Source organism: Lygodium microphyllum, chromosome 5 (genome assembly GCF_053477565.2).
Source record: "Lygodium microphyllum isolate KBCC chromosome 5, Lygodium_microphyllum_v1.1.10, whole genome shotgun sequence".
NCBI classification, from domain to species: Eukaryota; Viridiplantae; Streptophyta; class Polypodiopsida; order Schizaeales; family Lygodiaceae; genus Lygodium; species Lygodium microphyllum.
The window spans coordinates 117,338,321-117,349,566 of record NC_141139.1 but is presented as its reverse complement, the minus strand read 5'-3'; the positions used below and the strand labels follow the sequence as shown (position 1 = coordinate 117,349,566).

The 11,246-nt window shown below is 47.6% G+C and overlaps 1 protein-coding gene across 2 annotated transcripts; it reads right to left on the bottom strand.

Moving 5' to 3' along the window:
* Nucleotides 1–5,021: 5,021 nt before the first annotated feature.
* LOC148036326 (uncharacterized) lies at nt 5,022–10,634 on the bottom strand. Of its 2 annotated transcripts, none has more exons than XM_087678322.1 (2): nt 6,788–10,632; nt 5,022–5,566 (listed from the first exon to the last, which is right to left on the bottom strand). In XM_087678322.1, the coding sequence occupies exons 1-2, from the start codon at nt 9,936–9,938 to the stop codon at nt 5,163–5,165; spliced, it is 3,555 nt and encodes a 1,184-aa protein (XP_087534448.1). In that variant the 5' UTR covers nt 9,939–10,632; the 3' UTR covers nt 5,022–5,162. The 2 variants fall into 2 exon arrangements, with proteins under 2 accessions (XP_087534448.1, XP_087534449.1); XM_087678323.1 differs by lacking the exon at nt 5,022–5,566 and adding an exon at nt 5,668–6,659 and having other exon boundaries at nt 6,788–10,634.
* Between the last annotated feature and the right edge of the window lie 612 nt (nt 10,635–11,246).

The following is an 11,246-nucleotide window of genomic DNA, read 5'->3' as shown; positions in this document are numbered from 1 at the left end:
GAGGTAGGTAAGATAGAGGCACTTTGGCCGCAGTCGAGTGCTGATGGTCGTGTGCAGCTACCTCGCACTCCTTGGGTTTTGTCCACTAAAGAAGAGCGCATTGTGAAGCAAGTAGTCAAGTCTATCCGCACTCCGATAGGTATGATGCGTTCTCTCAAGTCTGCATTTTCTAAAGATGACCAATTATTAGGGCTAAAATCCCATGACTGTGGCATAAGATAAGTCAAGTTTGTACTACGAATGGATTGTAATTGGCGTGTGCATTTTCCTATTTCGAGTGTAGCCATTATTCATAATGCTTTCTCATTTGTGGCAGTTTGTACTACCGATCGCGATCGCAAGATGTCTTACTCCAGAAATACGTCGGGTCATTTATAGATTGTCGACTTTGGTGCAATGGACCTCACAGAAGGAGATTAAGACATCCTCTATTGAATCCGCGAGGCAGGGAGCAGTGGAGACGGTCTGTCTCTTTGAGAAATACCTGCCCACCAGCATGTCCACGATACAAATCCACCTTCTTGCGCATCTTGTAGATGAAGTGGAGATTTTTGGACCTATCCATACCCGATGGATGTTCTTCTTGGAGCGCTTCATGAAAACCCTGAAAGGCTTTGTGCGACAAGGAGCTCGGCTAGAAGGTAGTATGGTTGAAGGTTGGTTGGTGTCTAAGGCTCTAGTGCATATTTCACAATGGCTACCAACGGTGGATCCAAACAACGAAATGCTATGGTCGCTGAAGGACGATGAAAGACTGACTGGAGATGTGGAGGTTAAAAACGGGATAGAAAAAAGAATGGATGCCTCAATGGAGGAGAAGGTGAATCGCTTTTGTATATTGCACCATGTCTTTATGGAGACGTGGCTCGCCAAGTACCAGATCGCTGGGCAAGATCGAGAGGAAGCGCGAGCTGAATTCCGACGTAGTATGCGTCATCGACTGATTCGATATCCCGAGGGCATGGAGGAGATGTTGTGGTTCATGTCAACGCAATGGTTGCATGGAGCTTTGACCGCAGCGTCTCGTGAAGGGACAGAGGTCTCAATGGAGGAGTGGGAATTCTCAAGGGAATGTAGTCCAAAGGTGATAAGGTGTTTAGGATTTGTTGTATCTAAATTTTATATGCGATATCTAATTTGAGTGTTTCAATGTATAGTACAAAATATATAGTGCAGCGTGGTCGCACAGACAACATTTTCACATGGAGCGTATTGATAAAATGCGCTCCACAATGGACTATGGTATCATGGCAAGGTTCGAGCAAGAGAGCCTGCGATGAGCAACGGATCCAAACACGGTTGTGGATAAGATGGAGTATTTTGGGAACTTGCAAAGTATTGTTACGGTAGATTACCGTAGCTTCTCCATGATACTATTCGATGTGTAGTGGTTCAAAGTGGTACTTGGAGGAGTTGGAGCAACAGTTCGACAAGGTCCATCTGGATTTCTTAAAATAGATTCCGAAAAAAAATGGACGGATTTGCACGACACCTTTGTGTTGCCGGCCCATTGTGAACAGGTGCATGGACTCATTTGTTTGTTAATTGTATTACGACATGGTTTATGTCACAATGGTTTAAACTCTCTTGTACGTGTTTGTGAATAGGTAATCTTCTATCCAAATCCCCGACAACCTCGATGGTGGTATATTATACCTTTAACTTCCCGAAGTGCGAGAGTATATGATCAAAGTGATGTTCCAAGCATAGATGAAGATAATATGCAAATAGAGGAGTCGGTATTGCAAGGGGTGGAGGCCATCGAAAGCTTGGAGCCAGCATCAACTAACAATGATGGAAATACAAGAGTCCAAGAATTCTTTGAGAATGAGGTGGACTCATCCTTTTGTGATGACATGTCTATCGACCTTCCAGTGTATGCGGAGTTATGTCAAGAGATTGACATGGGACCATAGGATACTTCATACTTGGAGCATCCACTTACTCAATTCGTTGACCAATTGCTTATAAGGGTACATAAGATATGCATTTTAAGTGAGATCTTTTTTTTAGAATTTATATTACTGTGCTTTGTATGATTTAAATTGATTATTCTAATATCATTTTTTGTCTGTGCATGTGACATTTTCAGGATGAGTCGAGGGATGAGCAATGAAGAGTTACAAGTTATCTTCACACGCATATCTCCAGACCAGATCACGAGATTCATAGATATGGCAGACCAGGAGCTGTCTCGATCTTCGCCAGGGCACTCTGCTAGATCTACTTCAGCGCAATCGGATGCTTCAGCTTCAAGCAGACGAGCTCGACGCTCCAAACTTGGGCCAGAGGGAGGGAGTGCTTCAAGGTCAAGGAGATGTTGCAGAGATACGGATGCAGTGAGCCTGCGGTCGACACGGGATACAGGTGCGAGTCCTCGCTCTTGTAGCAGTTCCAGGGAGCATGGCTCAAGCTCAGGTGGATGTTGTGGAGGCACGATGAGGTGTCTCCGTCTCATCGTTCAGCTGGAGTTGCGTCACCTCCAGGATTTGTCACACCTGTGGAGACGTCTACTCCAGTTACTCTGGCTTTTGCTCAACCGTCAACAAGTAGCACCCCTATGGGTGCGACTCCGAGAGATATAACCTCAATCAGTACACCGGATGCACAGGGGTCTCCTGGATATGCCTAGGAGCGTGGACACAGATGGGAGAGGACCCATCTTTGGCAGACCCCAGGGGGATATGGATATCTAGTCGATGATAGGTCATGAGCCATCATCATGAATGATGAGGGGAGGAGGGTGATGGCTCGTATGAGAGAGTTGTGCCAACAAGTATTTCGGCACGTCTTAGATCGTTGGAAGAACATACCGGAGGGAAGTAAGGACTACATAGTAGCATCCTTGCATGAGGAGTTTCCAGTTCCAGCCTCACTAAGATAGATTTTCTACGGGCTAGATTGCATGCGTACATATATGTCACACAGACGATCTGACGCACGCAAGGCAATCAAGAGTGGGGCTGCAAAGAGTGGTTAGATACGGACGATTGGCACCGACTGAGGAAAGATGTTACAAATTCTCCAAGACGTTGAAGTCAGCAGCGCGAGGCGGCGAGGGTACGACTCAAGGCCGGAGTGGTCCATCATCTTGGGAGTGGCAGCCACAGGACATATTTGGAGGACTTTGTAAGTTTTTCTTTTGTTTTGCTTGTTTATTTTTTTACAATATCTTTTGTACTGACAATCATGTTTCTAACAATAAGCATTTTGTTTTCTTTGCAGCACTCCATTACAAATCATGATTCGACCGACCTTGAGACTCGATATGCAAAGAGGCATGGTCTCACTTCATTGAACGACAGATTGTATAGACGCGGTGGCCCTGTAAATCACTCATCTTTCTTGTCCGTAATTACCATGTTTAATTAAAATGCATTATTGTATGGTGGACTGATGTGTTGTTGTTTCTTTTTTTGCAGAGTCTGTTCAATGCTCCTTTGCGGCGGGACGAGCTTTCGGAGGGCGAGGATTTGTAGCTCGCCCTTGGATCCCTGGAGCTCACACACCTTTATTTTTTGGTCGTCTGATCTATGTAGACATTTTCTATGTATTAGTGATATCTTGTCATGATTGTACTAGTCGCTTATTATGCGATCATGTATTTATTTCATGTATCAGTGTTATGATTTCAGTATACTTTGTTTTTGTTTGCAAGCACATTGTACACAGTGTAGAAACTCTTTTGTATGGCTCTAATAAAGCACACAGTGCTATATGTGGCAAGGCAGTTTGCTGCCCTGCCACAAATTTTTTTTTCCCCTGTTACTGTCACTATAAGCGTCGTAAGTTTTACTGCTCGCGTCCTTATCAGCGTCGTTATTTTCGTCACAAACCGTTGCTATCAGCGTCAGTTTTGGTGTCGGTATCAACTGATACCGATGCCAATACCAACGTTGATACCGGCTGTTCTATGGCATCGCCAAGAACGATGCTTTTTGTGATGACAGGGGAAAAATTTTGTTATTTGCATTTTCGTTGCTTTTAACGTCGGTATAAGGCCTATATCTTGTAGTGCATGGTCCTCAAACCCATCCCCAAGATTGAATCTATTTTTGTAGCGCATCTTGATGGATAAGTTCTCAATCAAGGAGTAGGCCTAAGGTTGCCTACACCCCAAATGGCGAATGCCCAGGTTGCAAGTATTAACCAATCAAAATACTTATTTATGCATTGGGCATCCGTTCCTTTACACACAAAAGAGGAAAATACCTATTCTTTACATATTAAACATGTGAACTCCCTACCCACCTTTGGATGGGAAGTCTCCCCTATGCAATTTGTAAAGCAATAGACAATGGTGCACTTTTTGCATTTGGAGTCAATAAAAAATATTAGAAATATAAAAGTTTTCACTTTATTGCAAGGTGTATCCTTTTGGTGTGTAAAGGCTTTGTGGCCATGTCTATGCCCAATTTCAAAAATTACATGCCCGCACTCTAAGCAAGGGTTGGGCATCTGTCACTTGGTGTGTAACCAACCTAAAGCTCAATAAGTTCAGAGTATCTATCCACTATGTATGTTTATGGTAGAAAAGATGAACCAGTAGTGCATTAGTTTTAGAAATGTTTTAAGGTCAAACCAAATTGGCAGGCATTAAGGACAACATTGGACAAAGCTACACTAGTAGACATTAAGGACATCATTATATGAAGCTGGCTTGTTCACTAGCTTAAGACAAGCCGCAAGATAGATCTTTCTTTTTTACCAAGGAAAGCTTAATGAAGAAGAAATCAAAACCTCGAATGTCTTTGGAGCTGTCTTTCTTATAACTTGCGGAATGATCTCCTATTTAAGAGAGCAAGAAATGGACTTGGGATGCTAATATAGGGGTTTGATGATCACTTGAATAAACTTGTGTCATACCTTTCGGCTCACTGCTATGTTAGTAAAATTATGTAGATCCTATGTAATCAAATTTTATGCTTATCCCTTTGGGGAACTATAAGTATCCTTAGGATGATAATAATAATATACTCTATTTTCTCATTTAGAAAAAAACAAAAAAATTGGCACCGACTATTTGATGGAAATATGATTGGGACCAAAGGATTAGAAAAAAAACAAAAAAATTGGCACCGACTATTTGATGAAAATATGATTGGGACCAAGGGAGAGGCGAAATCAACCCCTTTGAGATTGAATATGTTGAACATATGGGTTCACAATTGTATTGAAATGTTGGAGACACCATCTTCCATTATGATCGTGTTGAGGTTATTTTCAATCATTTGCCTTGCCTCTCCCTCTTTCCTTGCCTCGAGAAGCATGCAGACGACGTCACGCATTGACGGTCTAGCGAGGGGTGAGATGTTTGTGCAAAGTAGCGCAAGCTTCAACACAATCACCATCTCAGCCAAAGTTGAGCTATTGGTTAAATCTAACCGAGAATCTAGAATCTGTTTAAGATCCATTTTTGACTCTATAGAGTTTGTCACCCAAGTAACAAGATCTCCGCCATGATCCACAGACTGCACAGGTAATCTTCCGGTCAGAAGCTCCAAGAGAACAACACCAAAGCTATAAACATCGCATTTGCTTGTGATTCTCATCGAATATGCATACTCTGCAGGTGAATCACACAAGCACATATCAGAAATCAAATTATGTGAGGCACAGAACCCACATCATTAATGCTTGAAGAGATGAGTTCAAATATTACAGGCAAGTATATCACTACGAGTGCAGGCCTTAGCATCTCGGTCATCTCAAGTGAAGGTTGATCATGTAATCTTGTCTTTACGTTACATGTAACAAATCATGATAGCCGTCACGACAATTTTACCCTATGAGGAACATATATAGCTTGTAAATACAGCAAACCAACTCTTATCAATGCATATGTTCTAGAGATCACTTTGTATGACCAAAAGTTTAAATGCAAATGAAAATAGCTTATTTTAGATCGTGAGAAGAGTGATCATTGAACTTTCTGTGGAATATTCGAGTCATTTTGTTGTTATAGGGAAGCGGACGTCTGCTAGCCTTATCGTTTGGGCGGCTCTTGGGGCTCATTGTTCTGTTTGTGCAATTATTTGTAAATAATAAAGGGTGGTGCCACACCCCTGTTCTAGCCTTAGCCTTAGTGTGCGCGTATCTTTTCGTTGCCTTGCCTACATCTAGCATGGTTTGGAGGCTCTCGTGATCGAAAGGTGTGGGTGCTTTCCGGTACGGTTCGCACAACTCAAGAGGCTCTTTGAGATGAAGAGAAGGAAAAGAGAGGGATCGCGTAAGAGCAGCAAATTGGTAAAGCTGCCGAGCAGGGGGCCTTTATAACAACTCCTATGGTCGGTAGCATGTGATGCTCTAACTTTTGGAGCTAAGCACATGAGCTCCAAGACGGGAACTGTTGGCAAAGGTTGAAGACTTGGCATGCGAATATTGCCCATCCCCCGGGCTCGCAAACCATGCATTTATTTGTGCGTTAGCAATTGGAGCCATAGATGTAACTGCGATTTGCTTCAAAAGTTAAAAGCAGCACTTGACAAGGCTGATGCAAAAAGTTTTAGAGGATCTTTTGGTGGAGACTCGAGTGACGAGTGTACTGCACTGGCAACTCACGATTCCATGTGGGCAGTTGAGCTAGCAGTGTACCACAATTTTACTTTTCTTGAAGCTACTGTGGTCGATCGTGTTACGTGTAACAAATAGCTAATCATCTGCGCGACACATCACACTAGATTATATATAATACCTCGATCACATCAAGCGGACATTAATATTTATAACATCAGTCAAACTTTACGGAAAGAGAGAGAGAGAGAGAGAGCGCGAGTGTAGCGCTGACCTGGAGCAATGTATCCGTACGAGCCCGCAATAGCGGACATGGACTTGGAGTAGCCGGGCACGTCGATGAGCTTGGCGAGGCCGAAGTCTCCCACCTTGGCTTTCAAGTTGTCATCGAGGAGAATATTGTTGGACTTGATGTCCCGGTGCACGATCTGGGGCTTGCAGTCGTGGTGGAGATAGGCCAGCCCCTGGGCGGCGCCCAGCGCAATGTCGTATCGCCTGCCCCAATCCAGCACGTGCCGCTGCTGCTTCTGCTGGCCCTGCTCCGCACCCGCCCCATGCAGATGCTCCCCCAGGCTTCCCTTGGGCATGTACTCATACAGCAGCAGGTTGGCTTCCTGGTGGTAGCAGAACCCGTAGAGCCTCACTATGTTGCCGTGCCTTATCTTGCCCAGCGTCTCTATCTCCGCATCGAAGCTGTTGTCGATGGGGCCCTGCACATCCCTCTCCCGCTGCGACGCCAGCCGCTTCACCGCGATCACCTGCCCCGTCGGCAGCTTCGCCTTGTACACCGTCCCGCACGCCCCTTGCCCTATCGCGCACTCGCGCGAGAACCTCCCTGTCCCTTCCAGAATGTCCTGGAAGCCGAACCCTGGCACCGGCCCGAAGTAGTACGACTCCTCCACCGCTTCATCATTTCTATCTCTCCTTGTTCCAGCTTCTTGCCGATGATCGGATGCGACCGACCTCTGCACGCCACACGTGCAGCACAACGCAACCGCAGCCATGAGGACTATCACCGTCACCCCCAGTAGCCCCACCACTATCCCTACGATGGCCTGCACCGACACTGACCCCGACGACCCTTCCTCTCGTCCTGCACTCGCCGCTTGTGGAGAAATATTTGAATTTATGCAGGACACCGGGAGAGTGCCTCCGCACAGGCCGCTGTTTCCGATGAAGTTGCTCTGGTCCATGGTCTGGAAAAGAGGAGTGTTTGGCAATGGCCCTGTCAAACGATTGAAGGAGACATTGAATTCGATGAGGCTACTGCCGAGGTTGGCGAAGGTGGCGGGTATGTGGCCCGTGAGCTGATTGTGGTCGAGGTAGAGGTAATTGAGGAGAGGGAGCTCTCCGAGAGACGGAGGTATCTCACCGGACAGGTTATTGCTCCGGAGGCTGAGAGAGATTTGGAGGCCGGTGAGGCGGCCGAGGTCGGGCGGGATGCGGCCTTGGAGGTCGTTTTGCCCAAGGCGGAGCTCTATCAGGTGAGAGAGGTTGCCTAGGGAGGCGGGGATGGCGCCGCTCAATCGGTTGTTCGACAGAACTAGGTTCTGCAGGAGCTGCAGTTGAGAGAGCTGAGAGGGAATGGGGCCTGAGAGAAAGTTCTGGCTGAGGTCGAGCTTTATCAGGGCTGTGCAGTTGCCCAGCTCCGCGGGGATGCTGCCTGTTAGAGAATTGCTAGACGCGTTCAGCTCCACTAGCTGCGACAGCCGCCCGAGTTCGGTCGGCAGCAGACCAGACAGCTGATTGCCGGCTATCATGAGGCTTTGGAGGTTGGGCAGAGTGGCAAGATCCGCAGGGACAACGCCTGTGAAACGGTTGTGGGAGAGGTCCAAGTAGACGAGGCGGGACAGCATACTGAGCTCGGAGGGGATGGTGCCTGAGAGGGCGTTCTGGTTGAGGAGCAAGGCTGCAAGGGAATAGCAGTTTTTGACTCCGTCCGGGATGCCGCCCGTGAGCTGGTTGGAGCCCAGGCTGAGGCGGGACAGCTGCCCGTTCTTGCAGACCATCCGCGGCACTGCGCCGGACAAGTTGTTGTAGGAGGCGTCGAAATAGGTCAGGTTGCTGAAGAAGCCTATCAGAGGCGGGATGGCGCCCGAGAGGTTGTTGTATCCCAGGACCAGGCCCTCGAGCGCGGGCAAGAGCTGGAGCCGGTCGGGGATGCTGCCTGTGAGCCCGTTAATGGACAGGTCCATGTTGCGGATGCTGGTGAGGCTGCCAAGCTGTTGAGGGATGGGTCCGGACAGCTTATTCTCGAACAGGTGCAAGAGGATGAGGGACTGGAGGTGGCCCAGCTCCATTGGGATGCTCCCAGAGAGGGAGTTCATTGACAGGTCGAGCTCCATCAACGAGCTACAGTTGCCCAGCTGCCGTGGGATAGACCCTGTCAGAGAGTTTCTGTAAAGGTAAAGGATCTGGAGATTGCCCAGATTGCCCAGCTCGGGGGGGATGGGGCCGGACAAGCCCGCCTCGTACAGGGCCAAGGTGACCAAGTTGACTAGGTTCCCGAGCGTCGCCGGGATGCCCCCCGAGAGTTGATTTTTCCACAGCGCCAGACTGGTCAAGTTAACCAGGCTCCCAAGTTGCGCCGGGATTGGCCCCTCCAGTTTGTTCTGAGTCAACCCCAGCACTTGCAGGCTCTCGCAGCCCCCGAGTTCTGCCGGAATGCCCCCGCTCAGGTCGTTCGCCCCGATGCGGAGTAGTCGCAGCTTCTTCAGGTTGCCCAAAGAGGAAGGAATGCCGCCGGTGAGGTTGTTGCTGAACAAGGTCAGCTGCCGCAGCTCCGCCAGGCTGCCGAGCTCCGTCGGGATGCTGCCGTTGAGGGCGTTGCCGTAGAGAGCGAGCACCCGTGCTTCGCCCAGCTGCCCCAGCTCCCTCGGAATCGAACCCAGCAGCTTGTTGACGCTCAGATTCAACACCTGCAGATCCGCCAGCCAGCCTATCTCCGCTGGAATATTTCCCGACAGCTGATTCCTGCTCAAGTCCAGCACTTGCAGCTTCCTGCACTGGCCCATGCTCGCCGGAATGGAGCCGTAGAAGTAGTTGGACGACAGATTTAATGTATTGAGCTCCGTCAGAAACGGAAGAGTGCTGGGCAAACTTCCCGTCAGGTTGAGAGATGAGAGCTGGATGCCAGAGACACGTCCCTGTTTGTCACAAGAGATGCCCTTCCAATTACAGGGCGTGGAATTAGCATCAGCACCGTAATTTGCACCTAGCACCCAAGAAGCCGGTGGCCAATTGGGGCCTTCAATATACTCGCTTAAATTAAGCAGATATTTGCCCTCGTCAGCTACACAAGAGCAGTGGAATACCGCACAGCAACTAACTAGCAGCAGTAGAATCTCAATCTGTACAGTTGTATGTACCCGGGGCATCCGAGACGGTAGGGCTGTCTCTCGATCAGCCCCAAGGTTGCTCCACATTCTTCTTACCTTGTTCCCAATCTGCACCTAGGCTCACTAAAACCTTTGCATAGAATGTAGAAAGGACTGGAAAGTAATTAGTCCAGATGTCAAGGCGGAGAAGGGCATTGTGGTGAGAAGGGTGATTTGAAAAATCATCAGTCGGCGTGTCTTTATCCAGTGCGAAGGCTACTTTCTGGAGCTTATTGGACTAATCAAACAAAGCCATTGGAGCTCATCGAAGAGTGTACGTAACTGTTTCTGAAGGCCGTTATAAGGGAAAGCCATTCGAGGGATCCAGGGAGCTCCGGCCAATCTAAGAAGGATTGAGGGCGATCTGGAAGAAAGGGACCAATGATCGATCAGATCAGATGAAGCATGTGGCCGGCGAAAAGGCAGTCGCGACTCGCCTCCTCCACGCCCTGTTACATGTTGGCGATAATGATCGCACGGATACACCTACATGGCAGCAACAGTGATGCACAGAGAGAGAGAGAGAGAGAGAGAGAGAGAGAGAGGCTCAAAGAGGGCCTTTGGGCCTCATGCGCTCCAGAGGCGGAGAAGGATTCGACACGAAGAAGAAACGGCACAAGGTTTGAACGTTCTTCGGGCCCGGGGCGTGTGTCTTGACAAATGCGCTACAGGCTGGATAACTTGATATGGAAAAATCAAAGGACTAAAATTCAGAGTGTGTGCATGGCTATTACTATTGTAGCTTTTCTACGTGAATCTCCGCGTGTTGTCCGCCAAGACGAGTGCCCCGTCAAAACTGATATAAAATTTGTCAAAGCTCCACTCTGAACAAGGGTCTTGTTTAGAGGTTTATTAATTAAGCGGCGGAAGTCTCCTCACGTGGAGTGCAGATAAGAACTGCACTATCTCGAGTGCTCTGCCCAAAATATTGGCATTGTTGGGATGTTGGTAGGAGACCTCACTCCCGACTCCCGAGTCGCACCTGGGGCAGGATAGTTTAGCTTAAGAGCTGTTCACGCAAGGGTCCTCATTAGGGCCCAAGAAAAACCAAGAGGTTAACGTTCCTTGTGGTCATTAGATAAACGACCAAAGAGGTCACTAGATTCTCATGTTTGTAGGATTTCATTCATCACGTGAGTGGCATAGATTGATGATTGCAATCCCTATTTGTTGAAGCTTGTAAACTTTGGGTTTTAACTACTCTTTTATTGTTACCAAACATGTTCTTAAATTGTCTTTTCAAGTAGCAAAGTTGGTGAACCAAAATAGTCAAAATTTCCAATATTAAGTTCTAATGACTTATTGAGAATTTTGGATAGATCCAAATACACTGAGGTTTAATTAACCACATTGCCA

Coding starts and splice junctions, on each gene's coding strand:
- LOC148036326 (XM_087678322.1), bottom strand. CDS start 9,938: ATGTGGAGCAACCTTGGGGCTGATCGAGAGACAGCCCTACCGTCTCGG. Junction 5,567..6,787: donor GTACGGATACATTGCTCCAG/GTCAGCGCTACA, acceptor ATTCACCTGCAG/AGTATGCATATTCGATGAGA.